Below are 25,758 nucleotides of genomic sequence, written 5' to 3'. Positions count from 1 at the left end.
ATGCTGTAATAAATGTTCCTTATTTGTTCATGTTAGTTAATTCATTAAATGACACCTTATTGTAAAATGTTACCAATATTTTTTACTTATGTTCAGCTCTTCTTTTTAATAGTCAACTTATTTTGGGTCATTGTCATAAAAGCCCTGTAAACACAGACACAAAGATATATCTTTCATTTCATCACATGATGCAGTCATCACGTTTTCAGGCCATTTCGAGTTTTATTTTGATGTGGCAAAGCAGTGATATCTAAGCAAGAGAGTTGTTTACTTACTTTATAATTAGTCAATAATGCCATCATTTGCTTCATTCAGAACGAGAGCTCGCACAAAAACAAGAGGCGGGATTTATCGCATGATCTAATCACATTCAATCATAACCGATCATATCCAATCATAGCGCGATGATGGAGACATTGCCTCCTCTCACGTAGTCTCGCGTAGCCAGACCTTCAGACTGAAGGTCTGGAATCCATGGCAGCTTTCATTGGTCAAGGCCCACCCGTGAGGCCCTTTGACCGAAATATCAAACAACCAATCACAGTTCGTTTCATTTAGCGTCACGTTTCGGGCCGTGGAAATGTCGTCACAATAACAGACTGGTGTGTAAAACTCTCAGACTTATTTTAAATATTCTGTGCCGCAAACTTTAAATATTTCACATACTTTTGAAAACCCAGCGTTTAGTTGATCCTGATAAGCGCTCATTGTCACAGTTGTAAACACTACGGCTTTCTTCTTTCGTGAGGGTGTTTGGCGGCACGTCATCTTTGTTTCCAGGTGGAGCGTTAAAGAACGTGACACACACGTCTCTTGGAAATCCTGTGTAATTCAACCAATCTGATGACGACTTCGACACTCCTGAAGTGTTTCCACTTTTGTGTCCAATATGCATCAGATGTTTAGCCAACGGTCCGTGGGCGTGACGTCTGAGGCTGAGACTACATCTTGCATGACTTTCCCCCATTCATCTCAATAAGCCTCCAGAAATGTTACGGCACGATTTAGGATCTCTGTAGAAAGTCTATGGACTGAAGGGAGCCAAGCCTCCACTGTAACTTTACCTATGGGTGTCCCTGTTGGACAGTTACTTTATAAAAACAAGTGACTTTTAGACTTTTAATATCATTTTTAGTCATATTTGCGCTGTTTCATTTTTGTAATATCGATTATTTTCTCATCCAATTTTGAGAGGAGGAGACACTGCCTCCCTTGCCTCCTCGGAGGAAACACCCCTGATATACATACATATTCTTTATTCTTTATTATCTGTATGTTGTTGTTATTGTCTCTGTGTACTGGAACGTTCTGTCACCAAAACAAATTCTGTACCATTTAAACCATAGTATTACCATCTCAGGTCATCACTGTACTTGTGGCATTGTATCAGTAGTGCTTGTATACCATTTTTTGTATATTTTCCTTGACAACGAAATTATTGTTTCAGCAGTATACGTGTGTCCAGGACCACAAAACCAGTCTTAAGTGTCAATTTTTTAAAATTGAGATTTATACATAATCTGAAAGTTGAAAAAAAAGCTTTCCATTGATGTATGGTTTGTTATGATAGGACAATATTTGATCGAGATCTAGAAAATCTGGAATCTGAGAGTGCAAAAAAATCTAAATACTGAGAAAATCGCCTTTAAAGCTTTCCAAATGAAGTTCTTAGCAATGCATATTACTAATCAAAAATTAAGTTTTGATATATTCATTGTAGGAAATTTACAAAATATCTTCATGGAACATGATCTTTACTTAATACCCTAATGATTTTTGGCATAAAAGAAAAATGGATAATTTTGACCCGTACAATGTTTTTTTAGCTATTGCTAAAAATATACCCCAGCGACTTAAGACTGTTTTTTGGTCCAGGGTCACGTATTGTCTCTTGCTTACCAGTTCATAGGCAATTTCAATTTTCTGAACAGCATTGCTGTTCTCAGGATTTGGTATACTCGGCCACAGTAGTTTCTTGGCTCTGTAAAAAATGCACAGCGAACTCTACATTAGATGACAGACATGCAGGGATAGTGACTGGTTATATATGCCAATCTTTCAGAACATAAAATGCAAGTGTCTCTACCTGTGCAGAAGCCGGAAGCTGAAGTGAACCGCTAGTAAAAGAATTATTATTCCTACAACAACTGCGGCTATAATGCTGTTCAAAGCTGTGAAATCTGTCAGAATAAGCCAAGTAAATCAGTAATTATGTTACTATTTCAATCCATGTGATTAAAAAACAAACCTCCAGACATTCAATGTGTATTTTGAACTGATAAACCTCAAATACCAGCTCAGTAACAAACATTATCTCATGAAAAATATGAGTTTACCTGGCAGATTTGTGACAAAGTGTTTGGAATCACTGCGCTCTCCTTCTCCAGCTGCTGTAAATGCAGACAGCTGCACGCGGTACGCACTGTTGCTTTCCAGATTCTGCAGCTCAAAGCTGTTTACACTGGGATCCACTTCGAAGGCTGTAAAAGTTGAATGTGGTAAAAAAAACACAAAGACTGCATTTAAAAAATCTCACATTTATAGCCTTAATATCTTTTTATTTTTTGGCCAACAAGCTTGAAACTCTCTGAAAGCATGAACTATTAAATCATACTTCGGAGCAATGTCCCTATTGTCATCATTAATTCAGTCAAAATGTTTTTCAGCCAGCAAATAGTGATCTGTTACCTTGGAAATTATTTGTAAAATTAAACTAAATGTAAGAAAATGTGTGATTTTTTTCAGATATACTCTATTTTTTTTTAGAAACATCGTGCTGTTATTGTCAATACTGGTATATCGCGACACCCCTAATATCGCGATATACCAGTATTGACGATATTCAAATATTCAAAGCATCAATTATCGATATCGTGATAATTTAGTGTATGATGATATACCGTAATATTTAAAATGAACAGTTCTCTTATGATAACACCCACATGTAAATACTCCATGGCCAGTACCTGGTTGAGCTCCCAGGTGGTAGTATTGTGCCTTAACGCTGACACCTGTCACACAAGAAGACGACGCAGCCCTCGCAGCTATTCTGAGGTGAGCCATGTTCGGCAGAGTAAGTTGACATTATTTTACTAGTCATTGAATGTGAAATGTTATATTAACCTATTAACAGCGATTTTCTGCGGTCTGCGGTCATTCTTCAATAAGGTTCATTAGTTAACGTATATAAATAACATAAATAATAATGAACAATATTTCAACAGCATTTATTAATCTTAGTTCATGTTAATTTCAGCATGTACTTATGCATTATTAAAATCATGACAAGTTGTGTTTGTAAACATCAATACACTGTGAACTAACATGAACAATGAATGACTCTATATTTATTAATATTAACAAAGATTAATAAATTGTGTGATAAATGTATTTTTCATTTTTCTTTCATGTTAGTTAATACATTAATGTTAACAAATGACATCTTATTGTAAAGTGTTACCATTAATATTTATTCATCATATTGTTGAACTTGACAGTATTTTCTCTCGTTATTTCAAAGAAGCCAGAGTCTTGTGCCCTGCATTTATCAGTATCCTTATGTATAATAAAATAATTTCACTGATACCCCCCCCCCAGGTTTCTATAGATATCATGTTATAACGATATTGTGAATTCTTATGGCCACAATAACCGTGATATGAAAAATTCCATAAGTTATCATTTAAAATCCACTAGTAATGATGCCTAATAATTATTTTTAAATATAAAAAAAAACGTAATCATAAAACATGAATAAACATAATTTATGACTGACTTCTACTCACATGTTTCATTATTGTCCTCTGTCAAGTAGATGTAGTAGCCCAATAAGAATCCACGCAGGTCTTCCTCAGACACAGGACTCCACGTAATTACTGAGGAATGCTGGGTAATATTCAAAATGCTAACATTCCCAGGAGCACTGATAGGACCTGGAAGCCCAAAAAGCTTCAGTTTATCCAGACATAATGATGCATCAGTTATCTAGGTTTTTCTTATCTACTGCTGTAACTATTACAAGAAAACCAGTTACTGTAAATTTTCAGTGTTTAACCTTTCTCTCTCTCTCGCTCTCTCTTTTTTTTTTAGCTTTCACAATAACTCATATTTCTCTGGCAAAGTTTAGGAGATAACATCCTTAAAACTTGCACACTCAGAATTCACTTAGACTTCTTTTAGACTACAAATCAGTGCTTTCGTGCATTCAATTCATACATGAAGAAATCTCTGGCAAAAGCAAAGCATTATCAGTGATGCAACTAGTAATCGCTGTATCTGTGTTTTTAGGAGAGGGTACTGGGGTGCCTTTGAGGGTACTGCCCCACTGACAAGCTGTTGTATCACTAAGGGTACAACAGGTACAACTAAAGGTAATTTTTGCACTTTTTTTCAGCATATATTAGTAGTTTTAATATATGAATGATATGATAGTTTCATATATGAATATTTAGACTCACTTCCTTCAGTGAAGTATGTTTGGGCTAAGCCATAGGTCGTCTCACTGTCATTCACATTCTTCATGTTGCAGGTGTCTTTGTATGGTCGGATGTGCAGGAAGAAATAATATCTTGTATAGGGCTGAAAATCTGCACTCAAAAAAGACAACAACAAAAAAGAAAGTAGAACATTGCTAGAATCCTTAATGCTGTGAATAAATAAAGCTGTAAATTCTCTCTCTTTTATAATCAAGGTAAAACATATATAAAAGTATCTTTTGTGCTAATAGAAAACACTACATGGTTGTAATAGTTATTTGTGTCTAGACCAGGGGTGTAAAACTAAATTCCTGGAGGGCCGGAGACCTGCAGACTTTAGACTTGACCCTAATTAAACACACCTGATCCAACTAATCAAGTCCTTCAGGCTTATTTGAAAACTACAAGATATGTGTCCTGGAACAGGGTTGGAACAAAACTCTGCAGGTCTCTGGCCCTCCAGGAATTGAATTTGACCCCCCGGTCTAGACCTAAGAATTTATATATAAAAAAAAATAACGAAAATAAAATCTTACATTTATGATTAAAAATAAATAAAAATAACTTTTCCCCCTTGAGACATATATTTGAAAAAATACCTGGAAAATAATTATTAAAAATATACACTCTATTCACTAATGAAAATATCTTTACTTTTTACAAGATATTCATACCAAGTTATTAAATCAATACTTTTGAAAATGCTAGAAATATGATTATAACGTACAAACAAATATTTCATTCTATAGAATGTTTTCTTTTACACTTGGCTTTTTTCATAAACTTGGACATCCTTAGTTTCCATTAACACATTATACAAATATATTATTCTGAAGTTATTTCATCCTACTTATTAAGGGAGAATGGAAGGTAATGGTGCTGCTCTTGGTTTTCATATAGAATGGACGGAAAGCTGGTATCTGTCCTTTGGCCCACCACTCCACAGAGTAACAGACGCTTGAGACAGAGCTGCTCCAGGACAGACTAAAACTGCTGTTGCTGGTTATGTTGACAGTGAATGGCCCAAACGAATCTAAAAAATTTTGAATAATACACAGCATTTACAACAGTATGTGTTCATATTTACAGAGTAAATATCTAACCAGAGTAGTCTGCATGTAGCATTTCAGAAAATATGAAAGCAATGTACCTCTCCATTCGTCCATTTGCTCAATGGCTATACTGGAAACAGGAGACGATCCAGCACTGTTTAAAGCCCTGATGCTGATGTTATATGCAGAGTAAGACAGGATCAGGGTGAGAGATGAATTTTCAGTAATGAAACTGTCCCGATTGCTGGATTCCCCAGATACTTTCCTCACTGTCACATTGTAGTTATCCACCGCCTCACTGTTAGCATACTGGGAAAAAAAGGGATGATAAGAATTTCTCTAATAATTTGGAACCGATCTTAAAGTATTCCGGTAACACTTAAGAACACTGTTATACTACATGAATGACTAACATAAATAACTACATGAATAACTACACAGGAACAAATGAGTAGCAATGTTACCATTCTAATTAATCTAACTAATATTAACTATGCAGTCATTCATGACTGTCATGTTTCTGTTTACTTAGCCTGGACTTTTAATTTGTAATTCCCTTCTTGCTTGTGTTTCCCTTTGTTCCAGTTTGTAGTTTGTTTCCACGGTTACAGTACTAATTACCCTCACCTGTGCCTTGTTTAGCCCTTTGTTATCCTATGTATATAAAGCCCTGTGTTTCAGTAGTTTTTTTTGTTGCTTTCTTTACATGCAGTGTGAGAGGCTTTTGGGTCCCTGAGTTGGATTATTCTCTTTTGCATCTTGCTGGATTACCTCATTTATTTATTTAAAAAAAAAAATGCTTGTAAATAGATATTTGCCTTTACTGCTCTTTTTCCTGGAACAAACTACTAGCTATTCATTAACTATTTTTTTATACTTTCCAGGAAACTATATACAATTTAATAATTTATGTGAAACTAGTCAATAAATGAACCTTTTTACCACTACTTTATTATTTAACCACTCATAATCAATAGGTAATAGCAGACTTATGATTTGGATAAACTTTTAATAATTAGTACATTTTATGAGTCCTCTTACAGAACCATTTACTAAAGATTGATAATGGATTTTAGTTTCCGATACCTTGGGCAATCATTCCTTTGAACTTCAATATTTTTTGTAGTCATTTTTTGCAAATTATCATTACTAGGCTACTTAAAGAAAAGATATCTTAGGTCCACACTTCTCACCAAATCACTGGAGAGGAAATGACTGTTGGAACCTTTCGAGTAATTAGACATATCCCAAATGCCAGTGACTATTTTAAAGTACCTTGCATAAAGATATGCTTATTTGTAAGTCTTCTACTTCAGTCCTTTTTATTATTATGAATGGTTAGAATATTCTATACTTTAGGATTAGGTTTTCCTTAATAACTATTGTAATAATGATGGTAGCCTGCTAGTAATGACTCAATTGTTACCAAATCCTTCAAAATGAATTACTATTCAAAACCTTAAAAGGTTACAAGAACTTCAGTCGTTACTAGGGAACTATCATGTAGAATACTGTGCCGGAATAATTAGTAATTCCATCTGAAGGATTTGGTAATATTTGAGTAATTCCCATGATCATCACTTTAGAAATAATTATGCATTATTCACATTTATAATGAAACTGTATATAGTTTCTAATTAGTTTTCTTGGAGGTATGAAAAATAGTAATTATCCATTAGCTAAAAGTGAACTACTACAATCAAATGAGTGCTAATGGTTAATAGTAGTTACTAGAATGGTAATAACTATGAAAGAAAAGTATTGGTAACACACCAGGATCCAAATGGGAATAGGAATTCTCTAAGAATCAGATAAGATTCTATTAGAATATTTGATTATCCAATAGGATCTTATTTGATTCTTATTGGATCCCATTAATTCCATCACAGAAAACTACACAGATGGCTTTGGGATTACATGTGTTAGTACCTCCCACTTCACGACCACCTTTCTCTGGCCTGGTGATATAGAAAGATTTTGCATATGGTCTTGAATCTCCAGCTGGATTGATGGTGCATCTGTGAGTTCTGGGGAATGAAGATTTAGAAAATACAGTGGTCAATTATATATTAAAGATAAAAGTGTGTGATTTCTCTGCCACCAGCACCACAAATAGACTTTGGGCGGAGTGACTGGGAATGACATTGGCAAAATCAAGAAAGTACAGAGATCAGTAAATACACACTTCTGTCTTGAACTCACCAGGTGGAACCATGATGACCTTACTGAGTGGACACTGCGCACAGTCTTTGATGGGAACACACTGTGTTTGCAACTCGTAAGGCAAAGATGGCGTCAGATTCAATAAAACACATTCTTTTCTGTTTTCAGATTGTTGCTGTGGAGGAAAAGAGTACAATATAGGTGGAACAAGCAAGTAAACTCACATAAGTTATTGGGCCTGTAGCAAACTTTACTACAAGTCCTGCATTTTTACTACAAGACTAGTAAAGTTAGTCAAAACAAACTTAGTGGGACTGAAAGCCTAGATTGAAAATTTTGAAAAGGTGTAAAAAGTTTGAAGGTTATAGATTTTACAGACAGAAAGATACAACGGCAGATAGCATCTATTCTTAACTATACTTCCCCCTTGTTTTTTTCACACTGTGGTAGCCCACCACACCACTACTCTGTTCTGTACCAAACCGTCCATATTATCAGCTGACTTGCATTCTACTCAGTTCCAGTGTGTTATACCACACTGTAACATGCCACAGAACTAGATACTGTCAACAGTTTTAGCTTACCAGCTCAAGTTAATGTACTGTACATAGGTTTGCTATGTACAAAATTGCCATCCATAGAAATATTTTAAATGAACTCCAACGACCAAGCAATAAACATCCTGCATACTATTTTCCTAAAATAAGAGGATAACACGAAACAGTATTTGGCAGTCTCATCCAATAATGAGACATGAGATATTATTTCCATCTCAATTGCAACTCTTAAAACGGAAGTTGAGCACATTACATCATTGGTTGCAGTATGCGAATAAGTGTGCTATAATTGTACTCTCAGAAAAAAGTTGTCACTTGTAGCAGTAGTATTTAGAAATTTGCTATATGTCCCATTTATGTACTAATTTGTACACTCAAAGTACTAAAATGCACCTTTTACAAGTTAATATTGAAGGTTATACGAAGGTTTGGGAAAAGGTACACACTATTACTATAACCTTTACACCAGGATCTGAAATTAATCAGGGTTTAGGGAAAAGAAAATGTCCAAGATATTCAAAATAAATATTTTTTATACTCACCTGACAAATTATTTACCATGTGTGTAAGCTATACTTTTTTTTTTTTAAATCGGTATCAGCCATAATCATTTACGAGTATTTTTACTTTGAGAATATTTCTATGAATTAATTATGAGGATATATTTCAAATGATTAAGGAAATTAATAATAAATGCCTGACTTCTTGTGAGATGTCTGTTACTGACCTCTTTCCACCTTGTAGTGTTGAACTCTCTGTACTTTACAAGGAAGTTTTTAATATAATTGCTGTCATTTCCCCACTCCACCCAAACAGTCAGATAGCCTGAGCTTCTTTTGTAAGTTATTTTTGAATGAGGACCACACATTGCTGAAATGAAAGAAAACATTAAACATTCCAATGCAGAATAACATACTAATATGCAGAAATTTCTGTCTGGTAAAAGAATTTTCAAGCTGCTTTAACTAATATTTGAAGTTCTAGTACCTACTATATCTATTAATTCTAGTAACTTCAAGCTAATCAGTATATTTAGATTAAGATCAGGGTTTTGATACAGTTAAGATTTTAATGAATTATAAGTTACTAATATTAATATTGTTGATTAACATACTCATCATGGATGGAATTCCGCTGAAATTTTTGTAGGTGCATGAGGGCTGATCTTTACTGGTTCCAATAACGTGAGCCGTCATATTCCAATTCAAGACAACAAGAAAGTAATTGGAAGTCCAAATTTTGTCCTTCTGATGTACCGCTACACAACTACATTTTCTCCTACACAGGAAACAAAAATAAAGAATACTTAAAAAGAATCATCAACCCCAAAATAAACAAAAACTTAAAAGTAAACAACACCAAAAAATTAAAATTTTGTCATTAATCACTTACCCCCATGTCGTTCAAAACCCCTAAAAACTTTGTTCATCTTCAGAACACAATTTAAGATATTTTGGATGAAAAATGGGAGGCCTGTGACTGTCCCATAGACTGCCAAGTAAATAACAGTGTGAAGGTCCATAAAAGGTATGAAAGTCGTCATCAGAATACTCCATCTACCATCAGACGTGCGATCTGGGTTATATGAAGCGACGGGAACACTTTTTGTAAGCGAAGAAAACAAAAATAACAACTTTATTCAACAATTCCTTTGTCAACGGTCTCCTCTGTGTCTCTCCATATCACCGTATGCTGTGTATGCTCTTCTGTATCATCTGCGCCACAAGGATGCGCTGTTTTATTTCAAATCAAAGTTAAATACACATAGAAACAGCGCATCCTTGTGGTGCAGATGATACAGAAGTTATTTACTGTTATTTACTTGGCAGTCTATGGGACAGTCTCAAACCTCCAGGTTTTCATCCAAAATATCTTCAATTGTGTTCCGAAGACGAACAGAGCTTTTATGGGTTTGGAACGACATGGGGGTAAGTGATTAATGACAGAATTTTCATTTTGGGGTGGAGTATCCCTTTAAATTTAATTGTGATATGAGGATAAAAAAATCAAACAACAGCAATGGTGTGAAGCTCAGCCTCAGATTGCAAACAGAATAAAATTAAAATCATCAATGTGTCACTTCTTACATAAACTTACTGTTTTGTGTACAGTGTGTATGAGGTTGACACGTTTCCTTTCCATTCACAGATGGCATTAAGTCCACTTGTGATATATTTTATGTAGCATCCCAAATCAGAGACTCCTGTGAGATGAGAAATATCCACTGATAATATAAACAAAAAATAATGTCACTTGCCCCACAAATACAGTGCAAAATAGGACTTGAACGTCTTAAAAATGAAATGTAAACAATGTATTTGTCCAACTCCGGAGGTCTAAACCATTTTATTTTCTAGTCATTTTCTAGATTTAAATGAAAAAGCGCTAGCTTACACTTTATATTATATAATCATTCATCTGATAACCTAGTTAATGCAATAAATAAATAAATAAATAAATAAATAAATAAATAAATAAATAAAAATTCAAACTTGGGTGGGTCATGACAGAAACTAAATTCTCTGTCCTTACTCTGCTCATAACTGTCCCATTGGTCTCTTTTGTAATTTCCTCTGACTCAATTAAACAATAGAGGGAAGCATTAGTGTAAGCAGACTTTGCCAACCAGATGTAAATAGACTCTACAAAGAAGAAAACAGCAATCCTTAACTCATAGGGCAACCTGAACTGCACCTCTTCCATACAATAACTGAATATGTTTTATTGGACTTTTGTCTTGACATTTTCATAAGCACAAAATTTTCTACAACAGTTTAGTGGTGATATAAAACCTTAAGATGTGTCAATGTACACATATTCCTACTAAAAATGAAGTATCATGTGTATAATTTATTCATGTTACACTAAGAAAAAGTAGGCTATTCTATTTTACTCCAATTTACTGGATAAAAAGACACAGCTTACATCATTCGTGGAAATGTTCATTTCTTACCTTCTGTGTTGTTACATTTATCTTTTAATAAGTTCAAGTTTTCAGGACTGCAGTCACAGGTTCCTGTGTACAATGATAAGCTGAGTTAAGAGGAGTTTTTTTTTTTTTACAAAACAATGGCTATAAGCTTAGTGCCTGCAAAAGTGGAATTTTGTAAGTTCCACAAATTGTAAGGTATTCTTTTAAAAAAAAAAAATTACATTCTAAAAAAAAAAAAATGAACTCCACAGGTTCGTGCATTTCAGCATGATCTGAGAATGCTTTAATGAGCATCTTGTGCTTAAAAATTTACAGGTTTAAACAGAAAAACTACTTTTTTGTTTTGTTTCACATTTCACATTTTCAAAACGGTCTCACACGCAAGTGCATGTAAACACACACACACACACACACACTGCCCGCATACTGACCTGTTGACGCTACAGTTGTCCAGAGAGATACGAAACCTGAAATTAATAAACCTACTGAAATTACCTATCACTTCAGCAACCATATGAATGAAATGCAACACTATACCAATTCTGTTAAAATGCTTAAAAACAAAACACACACAGATAAAGCACATACCTAGCGCGATGTAAAATGCTGCCGAGCACTTGCGCATTGTCGCCTCCGCTGACAGTCTGCTACTCACGCAGTCGGCCAACTAACGGAACAGTATGGGGTATTCCCTTCCCATCGCTCATGAAACTACAGCCCAACAGGTGCTCTTGAACTCTCATAGGCTGTTTCAGAACCTAGTGAACCGCCTACCTCGAGAGCACACATCGGGCAACTTTCAGGCGCGGCGCAGCATTTTTGGCAATTATATAATAGGAGCTAAACGATGCAGCCAGAAGCTGATTCGCCACAGTATTTATTTATGTCTCAGAGCCGAAATAGATGTTGTGACACCTTTGTCACATGTAGGCTAAGATATCAAAGAGATTAATGCAACAGGACTCGCCCTCAGTACAAAACAAAAAAGAAAATATTTTGTCTGTAAACGTTTATTATTATTATTATTATTATTATTATTATTACAATGAGTCGCAGAGAAAATTGACAAAACATTTGTATATATCACATACCTGTATATATATATATATGATTAAATTATGACAGAACAATCCTGTATATCACTATATAGCCTATATATATATATATATATATATATATATATATATATATATATATATATATATATATATATATATATATATATATATATATATATATATATATAGTGATATACAGGATGTTTAGGGAAAACTGTAGCTTTAATTTTGGTAGTCTGACACTTATTCATGCACATTCAAATTAACATAGTGCTCTCATTGTAGGCTGCACACACTGTGGTAGCAATCTGTGCCATCATAGCCATAGAGTAACTGGATGTTAATTAATCCTCTTCAGTATCCACTTGCAATGGAACTAACATATACAGAGCTTGTGCAAGAAAAAGAGTTTCACTTCTGCAAACTCAGAATAGAACTAGCAAGCATATAGTTGAACTTTGTATAGAGGCAAGTCTCTTAAAACTTGAAATCATTTATCGCTTTAGCACTTTCCTTTTAATTTTCTCACTGAACTGCAGTTTTGTGTCAACCCTTAAAAAACAGCATTTTTATAGCAAATATTGATTTATTGTGCTATTGCAAAGAGTGAGATGTACAGACATGTACAGTCTAGTCTTCAGTTTTTCAGGGGAGACTGAGGAGTGTTGTAACGTTGTATTGTGTTGTGCGTGCGTGCTTGAGTGTAACTTTGATATATGTATGTTTTTTGATAAATCAATGTTTGATATACTGTATGTAGGCTATTTTAACAACTATAAACAAACAAATATAATTACAGATAACCAACAATACAGATACAGTTCTGTGATCCTTTAACAAATTTACAAATGAGATTTTATGCCAAATAATAACTTTTAGCTGTCTATCCTTTAAAGTTCTCAAGTAAGTTATAGATACCACCATTAAATAATGTTTGTTATTATATAATAGTTAAATTGGACAGACTTCTTATATTATTATCTTATCTTATATATATATATTATTAAAGACATTAAAAGAAGCCTATATGATATAATATCTTTATCAATGTGACTTTGATATTTGATATTTTTACCTCATGGCAAAATCCAGTTTTTGTTTACTATGTTCACATTTGAAGTGCTACATAACAAGTACAAAATGTGTGGTGAGAACTTGCCTTTTTTTAAGGGAACCGACACTTTTCTTAGATTACTCTAAGGCCCTTGAAACTTTTGAGAAATGAGTGAACGTTTCAGATGACAGATCTCAGAAAACCAAAAAGGAACTGTTAAGTCAGTCCACTTCTTTGCTTCTGTTGAGCTTTCAAGGAAACTCATTTTCAGCCCGATGTATGTACCACACATTCTAAAGTTGACTTAATTCTCTGTCTGAAAGAGAGTTGATGTTACTAATAAACTGCACATATGAAGTGAATGAAGACATTTCAAGCTTATAAATATCATATAAAAGTCCAGTGCATAAAACAGCACAAAATCAGGATAAACAAACAGTTTTATCGAAATAATGCATTTGGCAGTTATATAGTTACTAGACATACTATACTGGAGAACATGTGGTATGAGCTGTGAGAAGTTAAATATCTCTCTCTTTCTCCTACATGCACACACACACACACACACACAGGAAGAGACGTGTTCACACTTCAGAGACTTCAATGTTAGGAGGCCCAACTTAGGAAACACACTGCAGTGTAACACTAAAAGCTTGTCCTCCTTAACAGCATCTACACATTTAATTTATCAACACAGAAAAGACATCCGGCAAAACACAAACCTTGTCATATACACTGTCTTACCATTTTAATGAGATTGGTTGTGTCTAGCTGGAGACCTCGTACAGTCATCTACAGTGTCTGCAATGTTGTTTATGTGTATGGGAAAAAAACTCACAGCTTTCATGCAACACGAGTAAAGAGAGTTTTTACCAGCACATGGAACGTGTTGTTGTCAAAGCGCGAAAAACGCCAACCACACAGTGATCAGTGGGTTTGATAAAATTTGTAAGAACATCCTTTCAATTTGTTTACATGGCAGGGCATATTCTGAGAAATGAACTTGAGCAAGATTGAAAAAAAATCTAATATAGTTCCATTACATAATTTGTTCCAACATGCGGGTAAAACATATACAGAGCAGTCAAAGGGACATTCACAGGAAATTGGTCATATATTTAGAGTAATGAACAGCAGTTTTAAAATCCCCCACCTGTATGATTATCAAAACTTTTACCACTCATTGCTTTGATCACCTGACGAATGGAAGACGACGGTCTTGATCCTTGATTAAGATAAGAGTGTGTGGGCTGTTTTTCTCTGTGTGACATTGTGGTAAAGGTTAAGAGTGAATCAACATCTTTTCAGAATGATACAAGGATAGTGAGATGATAATGAAAGTGGTGAAAAAAAAATCCATATTTACACATGCGGTGCAATCAGAAAGTATTAAGACCCCCCCCCCCCCCCCCTTTTTTTTTGCATTGCATTGCAGCCATATACTAAAATGCATTCAATTATTTATTTTTTTTTCCCCACATGAATTATTATTTATGTAATAATTTTTATGTGATTTTTTTAGCTGTAAGACCTTATAAGTGTGCCTTTCCAAATCATGTCCAATTTACTGAATTAATCACAGGTGGACTCCAGTCTAGTGTAGAAACACTTTTAAAGATGATTTAGAGAAATGTGATGCACCTGAGCTATATAGCAAAAAGTCTTAATAACTATGTGATATTTCAGTTGTTTCTTTTCAATAAATTTACTTTGTTATTGTGGGGTGTAGTGTGTATATTGACATGCTTTTTAAAGGTATTTTATCATAAGGTTTCAACATTTTTTTTTTTTTTTTGGATAAACCTTAAATCCCTAACCCTAACCCCAATGAAAACAAAACAAAACAATTTTAACTGCACACCAGTGTGCAAATTCTACCTTTTTCAATTGTTAAATAGGTCATATTGGGAATATCACAGGCCAAGTTATAAAATCAAACTATTGTAGATGTACGCCATCTAGTGTGAAATAAGTGTACCAACTAACTACTAGATATTTCACCTTTTGTAATGTAATAACTGTCACAGTACACAGTTGATGGTAACACTAGACATTTTGCTGATATTTTTCACAAGTAAATATCCGCTACCAGTCATTAGAGTAATAATAGTCTGTCTGCTTATTATCTGCTAACACTTTATTTTGAAGGTTCCCCATATCCTACTGTCTACAACTTTGCAAGTATGTCAACTTATTCTACTAACCCTAACATTTTAGAGTTAACATGTAGTTACAAAGTTACTTAGTAGAATTCCTAAAGTGGACTATTGAAATAAAGTGTAACCAAAGTGTTTTTATTATTATTATTTTTATTTATTTACTAATTAATTCATTTTGCTATATAATATTTCCTAAAAAAGTCTATATTGCAATGATCTGATTTTAATTGTGGTTCCAAATAAAGCATTTAAATATGTGTGCATGTTTATTTCCTAAAAAATATGTTTGACAGAGCTACAGAGTGAATCTATAAACCTTGCAGTGATTTGTAAATTTACAGTTAAGTCAGGTGAGGCACAGTTGCTGTAGCCATGAACTACAGTAGACTGAACTCTTGCTGATAAAGAGACCGTAGAGCACATCCCATTGCTTTTTTAAACACTTACAAGAAATGTGGTTCTTTCAACAGTCTGAGGATCCTTAAATCAATGGTACTTCTTACCTGATGGTTTGGTAATCTCTTGGACACATTTAGTGAATCTTTATGGACTAATCACAAGAATTATCACCTGAGAGCACAAGGCTCTGTTTATAAAGCACTATGACCTCAATATTGTGTATTGTTTGCGCATATTTAAAATCTGAAAAAAAAAAAAATGCTTATGATCTTTTAAATTAAAGATGGAATATCTGTGCTTGTTATGTTTTCTCAATCACTTTGGCTTAATTCTCTGTTTTCCCCTCAAAACAATAGAGTATGCTGATAAAAACTGATGAGTTAATGCAAAATACATTTATCAAAATCTGTCAGGCACACATGTATATTCCATAAATATCTATGACATGGTATGATTTGGACATGGTACATTTTACCATTAAACAATAATTTTGGTAGCATGGAGCTTGTTATCGTTTTGACTGGTGTATTATAGTAAGCAGTGAGTGTCAACAGAAAATTAAATAAACACATTTTTCCAGGATTGACTTCCATGGTGACAAATCATCTAAACATTTTGATCAGTAGGGGTCACTGTTTCATTTTGGTGACACTGGTCAGTTTACTGACACAGTAACTGGGTTTTGAAGCATGAATGGAATGAGTGATTTACTGTTTTGTATACAGTACATGCATTAGAGTTGTGGTTTCCCATAAAACAGTTGTGACAATTGCACTTACAGTTTAAAGATTATTAGGGTTACACTTTATTTTGATGGTCTCTTTTAAAAATTCAGTTAACTATAAGTAACTACATGTCATCTTATTCTCTTTAGAGTATTAGTAGAGTATTTGTGGAGTATTACTATACCTGAAACTTATGTCGTTGAAATGTTTTTCTTGAAAAGTGTGCTTGAGATCTCTCTTTAAAATAACCTAAATGCTACTTGGTTTAATTTTAAGGTGTGTCTTGAGTGTTTAAATACTTTTAAGGGGAATTTCATATTGCAGGAATCCACTGCGACTATCCCCGTCTTCGGTGCACACGGGAAGCCCTAATCTAATCGGAAACATAACATGAGAGTAGCCTGAACAAAACAATATTGTAGACAATAAAGCTAAATCTCTGGCCTACGTGTAAAATAATAGAAATAATTCGTGTCTCTTGATTTCATAAAACGAAATAGAGTTCCTTTCTATCCCTGCTGTGACTCAACACCTGTCAGGGTTCTTCCGACAAACCTTTTTCTGTGGGCGCCATTGATTTAAAAGTCCTTGACCAGCGAGCTCTTTTCTCATTGGCTGATGGGCGGGGTTTGTTTGGCCAATGAGCGTAGACTTTAGTTAAAGACACTGCGGCGCTGCTAAGCAGGACGCGAAACAAACTTCACTTTCAATGGATGTTTGTCATGTTATGAAGACTTATGTTAGTTAAAATTACAGCAGTACAGTGAAGGGAGTTCTCTCGGGCGCTCAGCTGGACCTCAAATAAGGTGTCCTTCAGCATGTCATTAGTTTAAGACAATTAACGTGATGTTTTAGGGCAATGGAGAGTGAGCAGTCAGAAAAATTTGGAGGCGGCGGAGGCGACTCATCAGGCTCCGACACGCTGTCAGAAGTCGAGACAAGAGCCGAGCCGTATGAATCCGAACTACACTTGGAAGAATTTAAATGTCACTCCTCAGATTTTGTAGGTCTTGAGGAAAAAGTGAAGGGAAGTGATTCTGATGAATGCAGCGACGAGATAAAAGCGAGAAACGGGGACCATCAGGAGGAAGGAGAAAATGAAGGGGACGAGGACGAAATGGTAAAGTAACTTACATTGATTATTGTAGCACCGAACACTTGTGACATTCCGTTTGCGTTTGTTTGAATAATGAAAGCTGGAAGCTCGCGACTGCAGGTGTTTATTTGAGAAGTGTAAAAGATTTCCCATGTTGTTACTGTAGTTTTGGAGAATATTTGGTATTTCCCCTCTTTGATACTGATTGATATTGATATTCAACAACCATACACTCTGCTCCAACCTCTAACAGAAGTGTTACACATGCTGTTAATTCATTTGAACTTACCTATTTAATATTTGTATTTTTTTTTAACTTTAATTATTATTTTTGTTAACTTAAGATAAAATCGAAATATCGCTGTACGAATGATTGGCCTTTTCAGATTATATCGATAGTCACGTGTTAATTGTAATATAACATGCACACTAAATTGCGATTGCAAGGCTATAGTTTACTCATACTGAATTATGATCGGTCTCGTCTTTTAGCCTACATCTGTTTTCTCCTCCACATGTTTAACTTATGTTTTTGTCTTCCACGTTTAACCATTTACAAAGATAAAGTTGTTTTATTCATGCATGTCTCTTAAATAAATAAATAAATAAATAGATGCACACATTTGCAAATTACAATAAAATATAGGCACAACAGAAATTTGGGTACTTTATTTGTATTTTTTAAATACAATTCAGAGTTTGTTCTTTATTAAATCACTTTATCCAAAGACATGTTTATTTAATCAAATATTTATTTACACATTAAAATTTACTTGTTTTATCAAAATATATAATAACATTATGTAAATGGGTTTGCCCTTTCAGTAGATAAAATTGGGAGTTGTTATGTTTATCATATTAGCAAAATTACACTTAATATAATATTTTACAGAGCCTAACCATGTGAAGATGTTACAAAAAAAAAAAAACAAAAAAAAAAACAAATTGGTGTTTTACAAAATTGTGCATCACCTTAAAGTCAACATGAACTCAACCCAGTTTACTCTATAATTAAATGTACCTGGTCTTATTGTGAATGATGCATCGGTGCATATCATAATCTTTCATCAATGTGTAATAACTTACTCTACATCTAGCAAGACCTTCCTTTCCAATTGCTGTCACCAAGTCTTTTCTTTCTTTCTTTCTTTCTTTCTTTCTTTCTTTCTTTCTTTCTTTCTTTCTTTCTATTTATCATTATTATTGTTATTATTTGTAATCCATGTTTTCAAGCACCTTTTACTTTTCACCAATCATTACTCTGTAGTCTCACCCTAAACTGTGAATACCATTTAAAGTTATTTGTCTAAAGGCATATGTGCAGTGTTGTACATCTCAATGATTGCAGACAGGGGGTTTCTAACATTTAGCTGTCATTCATTTAACTGCTATTTGTAGGTGTTCATTTACAGGTATTCTGCATATGTACTTTGAACTTTCTCACATGCATTTTCATCTGGTTTCAGTTTCATTCAGCTGTGTACAGGTATGTTGTATGTGATTTGCACATGGTATAAAAACAGAAGCACCATTTGCTTGTTTCAAACAATAGGTTCTTAAAACCAAAGTGAAATTCTGTGACCTTTGTTTGCCTATTCTAACCTGAAAAGTAGGTTAGTCATTGTCAAACTCTGACTGGTTTGTCCAGCATAGTTAACATGTCAGACCCTTTTCACTGGGTGTGACGTCTAATTGGCTTGCCCAAGGATTAGATGGCTTAGACACACCAATCAGATACCTGAGATGCTTGACGCTCTCAGAGCCATGTGATCACCTGTTTACTTATAGCCAGGTCAAGAAGCGAGTGGAAACAAATTATCTGAAGCTCATAAAGATATGCCACAAAGGTATTGCAGTGCAGAAGATGGACTTCTGAAAAGCAGTGCAGCTTATCTTCCCCTGCTGCTGTTTGTTTACATAAAGGGATTCCAACCACTGCATATTTATACACCCTTCATGTGAACAGTTGTTGAAGGGCCTACTTGTGATGTGTAGCAAACAGCACATTTAAGTGTCTGGATACATTTAAATGGGTCATATGATGCGATTTCATGTGTTCCCTTGTCTTCGGAGTGTTAAAAGCTGTTTGTGTATACAGACGATCCGTAAAGTCGCAAAGATTAATGTCTCAAACCCAAAGTGATATTCTTTATAAAAGTGAACACTCAGCCACGCCTTCCTAAAACACCTTGTTTAAACACGCCCCCACATGTCTACCTCACTGTGTGGGAAGATTTGCATAACACCGCCCAAATGTATATGCAAAAAAAGAAGGTGTAACTTTTATTCTCACTGTAATATTGTTGCGGCTGCCGCCATCGTGGAGATGCTGTGTGTTTCATTGTGAAAGCCAAACTACTTTGTTTGGCCTTCAAAAAGAGGACACGACTAGAAATCAGTGGTTAGGTTTTATTTACAACACTGTTTCATAGGGCTGGGCGATATATCGCATGCGATTGTCACACGCATTTCGTCAGTAAAGCCGGTTCCCTGATTACCGCTAAATCGCCATCACCTGCTTTCAAATGGAGCGGCATTTAATAGACAGAGCCGTAGATCCTGACAAGCTATGCAATATCTCGTTCATTATCGCAGATGAATCGCCTTTGATAATGAACGCGATATTGCGTAGCTTGTCAGTGAATGTACACAAAGAAACACATTTGGAAAATTGCTATTAAATTGACACCTACAGCATAAAAAATAAATTCTTCACTGTTTATCAAGGAATATCAGTCACTGCACAAACAGAAAAAAAAAATATATAATTTAATCATTTCAGTATCATATTCAATATTTAATGTTCAATAATGTGAATAGTATTGTATAACTGTGGTGCTGGCCTGCCTGTGGCATGGGGGAATGGCAAGGCTTTCTTGTGGACTTACAGTATTTCAACCCAAACCTGACCGCTTTCACTCATCAACCCCATTTTAGGTCTCTTAAATAGCCTCTTTCTGTTTTACCCTTCCCTCATGAATACTGCCCCAGAAAAGAAAAAGATGTGAATGCAAAGACCGCAATACTGCGACACTTTCCTGAACGTGTCTTTGATGCTTAGTCGTGACTTTAGAGACTACATGAGGACAGATAGCTTTCTGGAACTGTGGTTGTGGTATAGTGGTTAGGTTTTTGGTTTTAGCCATGTGGCTTTGAATGTTAAAAACTTTCTCTTTTCCAATTTGATGTGCAGTTTTTCGTTTGTTGATTCTACTGAGGCACTTTCTGTGCTATTTGTTTGGGCATGCCAACCAGCCTGAAACAGCAACACTGACTCAACCAATTCCCTTCAATTCTGTTAATAGTGCAAAAACCTTTAAATAATGAACTTATGATGAAAGAGCAGCAAGTTGTTGAGGGATAGTACATCACCCAGGCTTTGTTCAGACAGGCATTTTGTCTTTAACAGAACATATAGTGTCTATAGAGAGCCCGCTAATTTCCATATGTTACAGTGTTGGGGAAAATTAATACAATGCAAAAAAGTGTCCAGATAGTAGACTTTTTATTAAGTAAAATTTATTTATTTATGTAATTTCGATGTGTTTAATTAAAAACAGCACTAGAATGTGTATAAAGCCTCAGAAACTCTGGCTGTTCTGTACTAATGCATTTGTGCTCTAAAGACTCAATCCTCAAGATGATATTACATTAGCAAGCCTAAAGAAATTATATTCAAAATGTCATACCTTTTAATCTTTTCTGGTCATATTTTTGACCAGTGAATCATTCATGACGTCATTAGGGTGCATTGATGAGCGCTGTTAAGTGTGCTTTTTTATTTATTTATTTTTTTTTTTAAATCAGTCTGAATGAAATAGTGTTAGTGGAGTGAATGGCTTACTTGTTAAGAGGATTTGCCCTTAATCTCCTGTGTCCATTGCGGGTGATGTCATCTCATCCCCAGCATGCCTGTCTGATTGCTGTTGATTTATTGGTTTTGCTTGGTCCACTGTTGATGAGACAGATAAAGCATTGGCTTCTGGGGAAACCTTTTAATGACACTGACAAGAAATTTCACAGAGCCACTGTGGGGATCTTCTGATGGGTGTAAGGAAAGAAATCCACAATCATTAACTTAAAAAAATAAAAAAAATAAAAATAAAATAAAGGAACTTTTTGATTTCAAAATTATATAGCTTTTGATATTGGTAGTTAATTTTTTAATGTTATTGACCTATCACATATTTTTGCTGTAGTGTATAGTAGGTTTGTCTATAGTAGGTTTGTCTAGAATATAACCTTATGAAACCAAAACCTTATTTGATTCCTAAAACGGTGTTGAATTTGAAGCTGCAGATCATATAATAGCCGTAAAGCTGACAGTGTGGTTTGGTTGGTGCTATTGTAAGGAAATGGCTTACTGTTATGCCAGCATAGGTATTATTTAAGTGCCGACCTGTTAAAACCTGTGTGGATACTTGGCTGAGGTAATAACAAACCAGTTTGTAATATATCTAATGTAAACTATTCCAGTGTCTGTTCTTCATAAATTGTATCTATATTTAATCTTGTGATGACTATGTTTGAGATAGATTCTGTTAATAATATTGGATTATCATAGAGATAAGATAAGCCTGTGAAGATCCAGTGAAAGTGAAAGGCTTGGCAAACACAATCGTTTTTTTTTTTTTTTATAGGGAAGTGTGTACTGGTTGCTGAACACTCTTTCAGGCACTGTCTACACACCAGTGATCCTCAAATCTGGCTCGCAAGAGCCACTTTCCTGCAGAGTTTAGCTAATGAGTTTGCTAATCACTGTCTTCAGGATCATTAGAAAAAATTATAGGTAGGTTCGTTTGATTAGGCTCAGAGCTAAACTCTGCAGAAAAGTGGATCTCACGAGCCAGATTTGAGGATCACTGGTCTGTCTACACTAAAAATTAGCCGTGGAAGAAACTAAACTGCTCTCATTATACTCCTTTGTACTCTTTGACATCCATTATGTGGATAGTACGATGTTTATTATAATAGGACTGATTTTTGTAGGAATTTTCATATTTACACCAAGGTATGTATATTGGTGATGATTTGGTTGTGTAATAAGGCTATAAGGTCACATCAATGATTTGGATCAAATAAGCAAGCCCTTTGTCACATATCGGGCAGCAACTATTATAATAATGAATAATCATATATTCAGTGGATTAATTTGCCAACTGAGCAAATGCTATTGAGATGAATGCAAATGATAACTTTCTCTAGTTACTTAATAGACCTCCGTGATTCACAAAGGCCTGGATAATTAAAAATGCATTTGTTGTGGATGGATTATATATAGTATTATTATTATTTTTTTTTAGTTTTAGGTTTGATTTAAAATTTGTATTCTAATTAATGTGCAAATTAATCGCAAAGTAATTATACGTCATTTTAAACCGAGAAAGTACCCCCAAAAGATAAAGTCGTTATTGTGCATTGAAAAGATGTTACAAAAAAATAGCTTTAGAAAGAAATATTTTGGTTCCATATAGTTTTTTTTTTTTTTTTTTTTTTATAACGATAAACATTTTATTTATTTATTTCTTTTATGAAATTATATTTTAAATATGAAACTAAAACTGCCAGTAGGTGGTGGCAAGACTCTGTCTTGGATGGAGTAGTCATTCAGTCGTTTATTCAAATTTCAACCAATATATTAAAATGTCTATATATATTTTTTTAACTGTTGTATAAAATCATTAAAATCATTAACACATTTTCACTGTAAGATGACTTACAGGGTTCGGACAGGGTGTGTTAAAAGTGTTTATAATTTTAGGACTTTTTTTCCCATAATTAATCACACCAAATGAAGGCGTTAAACTGAGAGTTTACAAAGGGTTTTTTTTTTTTTTTTTATTGATTGATTTTGTGCTAGTCCTTGTAATATAGGTTTGCCATTTATGTACTTTTTATGTATGCCTCCTTTTTTTTTTTTTTTTTTTACAAATATGCATACTTCAAAAATCCTCTAAAAACATAAATCATGATATCTTCCAGGCATATGTGGCTTACTATTTTTGGAGTATATTATGATTTGGGATAAACTAATCTTATCTAGATTTTAGACAGATATACTGCTCACGGAACAAACAAGCATAGTGACAAAACTTGATCCTTATGTCTATCTCCATTATAACCACAAAGCTGTCTACACTGCAAGTGTGATCTAGTTTTACCACATTGTGCAATGGCTTTGTTGATTTATAATGGGACTGAACCAGTTTTTTCCTGCTGCCTGCTTTCTCTGAGTACAGTACATACAGGCTGTGCTCAAATTCTTAAATCTCAAATAGTATGTGAAAATAATTGCTGCATTCCAAATGATCTTTTTCTGTTTCTGTTTGCACAAATGGCATTTTCTTTTTCATTTCATGAAGCAAATTCTTATTTTTGTGTATTTTAAAGGAATATTCCAAGTTCAGTCCTATTTAGGATTGTACAGTAAAACAGCATTTGTGAATTAATGTTAATTGCCACAACAATTTCAACCTGTTCCTTGTGTTCTTAAAAAAAATAAACAAACAAACAATGGAAGTGAATGGAACCAATTTTTTGAGGCTTTAAAAGCAGAAATGTAATGCATGTCATTTTATTAAAGCAGTTTAATTCTTCTGTTAAATCCTGTGTATTATTTGAGTCGTAAAGTTGATGAATTTAACTTTACACAGAAGAGTTAGTGTTAGATTTTTCCCACCCACACTAAATTCATGTTCAGTATTTTAGCATTCATGGATTGGCCTCATTCACTTCCTTTGTAAGTGCCTCACTGTAACTCAGAATTATTATTATTATTTGTTTTTTAAGAAAAGGAAGGAGAAGTGGGCATGTGTTGTAGAAATCAGCATTATGCCACAAATGATGTAGATGGAGCTCAACTTGTACTGAACCCGGAATGTTCTTTTAAAGTTACACTGTAACAGTGAAGTCTGTATGGTGTGGTTTGGCTAGCAGACACACTGCCATCTGGCATACGTCTCTGGGCTTTTGGGAGTTTCTTCATGAATGAACATGTCCAAATAAAGACAAGGAGCAATTTCCTTTTCCTCCACATGTAAGAAATTCACAAGCTTGTGTACTTGATCATACTTCTAAATAACACACATCTGTTTATGTCCAAAGGGAGGTTTTGTCAACACAGGAAACATGGCTTTGCTACTGAGATTTTGCAGGACAATTGACACCAGTAAACCTTCAGGGGAAAGGAGCAGTGCAGTGTGAGGGGGGACATGCCTCTTAAAAGCTCTTTTAGGGAACTTCTGTGACACTGGGACGTTCTGGTGAAGCTGACCCCAGCAGCACAGCACAGTAATGTGAGCTGTTTAACCTCCAGAGGAACATGATTTAGTTGGAAATGGAGCAGGGGAAATGTTAAGGTCAGGCAGATGTACAGTGATGACGTTAGCTTTTGCACTGACTTTTTCATCATTGGGAGTATTTTTTATTTTTTTTTCATTAGGGTGAAATATGTCATTTCTTGTAGTTATCTCTGCACAAATAACTTATTATTGAACAAATTACATGTCACATTTTAACTTTAATTATGGCCTCTTTGTCTTTAAATAATCCAACAATGATCATTATTTATTTATTTATTTGCACGTGATGCAAGGTAATTCACATTGCCTCTATGAGCAACATGAGTTTATAAACTTCTAAGCTGAAGAATCAAAAAGTAATGCAATTAATTATTATTGTGAAGTAAAAATCATCTGCTCACATGATGAGCCCCCAGTGTCATAATAGCTTGACATTGTGTGAGCAGCCTCTTCAATTCCTCTGCCGATTCTCAGGATATTAGGCTGTTGTTTCAGACATAACTCTCCCAGACTGAAAGGCTATGGACTGTTCAGAGCTGTAGCTTTTGCTTTGTGCCAAAGGTCTAAAAGGTTTCAAGGCTTAAATGTTAGAAAGGTTTCTTCTCGCTGTTATTGACTTGTATTTCCATGCATGCCTGTTTACATATGGACTGCAAATGAGATTTTGACCAGGTAGGGGAAGTTCATGGCTGCAGTGTAAGTCATGGGGTCAAGGTTTTGCTGGTTAGCGTGGCCTCGTTATGCTTTGTTGATAGATACGTTAACTACACCATCTGGATTTTTAAAA

General features: G+C 34.5%; 2 protein-coding genes across 5 annotated transcripts in view; one reads left to right on the top strand and one right to left on the bottom strand.

The window, feature by feature from the left end:
• Positions 1 to 12,139, bottom strand: part of LOC109068135 (interleukin-6 receptor subunit beta-like) — a 13,980-nt gene extending 1,841 nt beyond the window's left edge. The window contains exons 1-15 of one of the 4 annotated variants that reach the window (XM_042750698.1): positions 11,768 to 12,139; positions 11,611 to 11,661; positions 11,201 to 11,263; positions 10,345 to 10,471; positions 9,362 to 9,525; positions 8,975 to 9,117; positions 7,730 to 7,865; positions 7,457 to 7,554; positions 5,626 to 5,836; positions 5,326 to 5,508; positions 4,458 to 4,586; positions 3,786 to 3,932; positions 2,337 to 2,480; positions 2,087 to 2,180; positions 1,900 to 1,981 (exon numbers count right to left, since the gene is read on the bottom strand). In XM_042750698.1, the coding sequence (XP_042606632.1) occupies positions 1,900 to 1,981; positions 2,087 to 2,180; positions 2,337 to 2,480; positions 3,786 to 3,932; positions 4,458 to 4,586; positions 5,326 to 5,508; positions 5,626 to 5,836; positions 7,457 to 7,554; positions 7,730 to 7,865; positions 8,975 to 9,117; positions 9,362 to 9,525; positions 10,345 to 10,471; positions 11,201 to 11,263; positions 11,611 to 11,661; positions 11,768 to 11,804 (1,809 nt within the window). In that variant the 5' untranslated portion in view covers positions 11,805 to 12,139. The remainder of the gene's footprint in view (positions 1 to 1,899; positions 1,982 to 2,086; positions 2,181 to 2,336; positions 2,481 to 3,785; positions 3,933 to 4,457; positions 4,587 to 5,325; positions 5,509 to 5,625; positions 5,837 to 7,456; positions 7,555 to 7,729; positions 7,866 to 8,974; positions 9,118 to 9,361; positions 9,526 to 10,344; positions 10,472 to 11,200; positions 11,264 to 11,610; positions 11,662 to 11,767) is intronic. The other 3 variants (XM_042750700.1, XM_042750699.1, XM_042750701.1) reach the window with 3 other exon arrangements.
• A 5,084-nt stretch (positions 12,140 to 17,223) lies between these two features.
• The window catches only part of LOC109089605 (microtubule-associated serine/threonine-protein kinase 4-like), a 111,345-nt gene continuing 102,810 nt past the window's right edge, over positions 17,224 to 25,758 (top strand). The window contains 1 exon segment of the mRNA XM_042750781.1: positions 17,224 to 17,694. Within this exon segment, the coding sequence (XP_042606715.1) occupies positions 17,434 to 17,694 (261 nt within the window). The 5' untranslated portion in view covers positions 17,224 to 17,433.

The sequence above is a fragment of the Cyprinus carpio genome, chromosome B23, assembly GCF_018340385.1.
Source record: "Cyprinus carpio isolate SPL01 chromosome B23, ASM1834038v1, whole genome shotgun sequence".
NCBI lineage: Eukaryota > Metazoa > Chordata > Actinopteri > Cypriniformes > Cyprinidae > Cyprinus > Cyprinus carpio.
The sequence above is the reverse complement of the archived record's forward strand: the minus strand, read 5'-3'. Positions and strand labels throughout refer to the sequence as shown.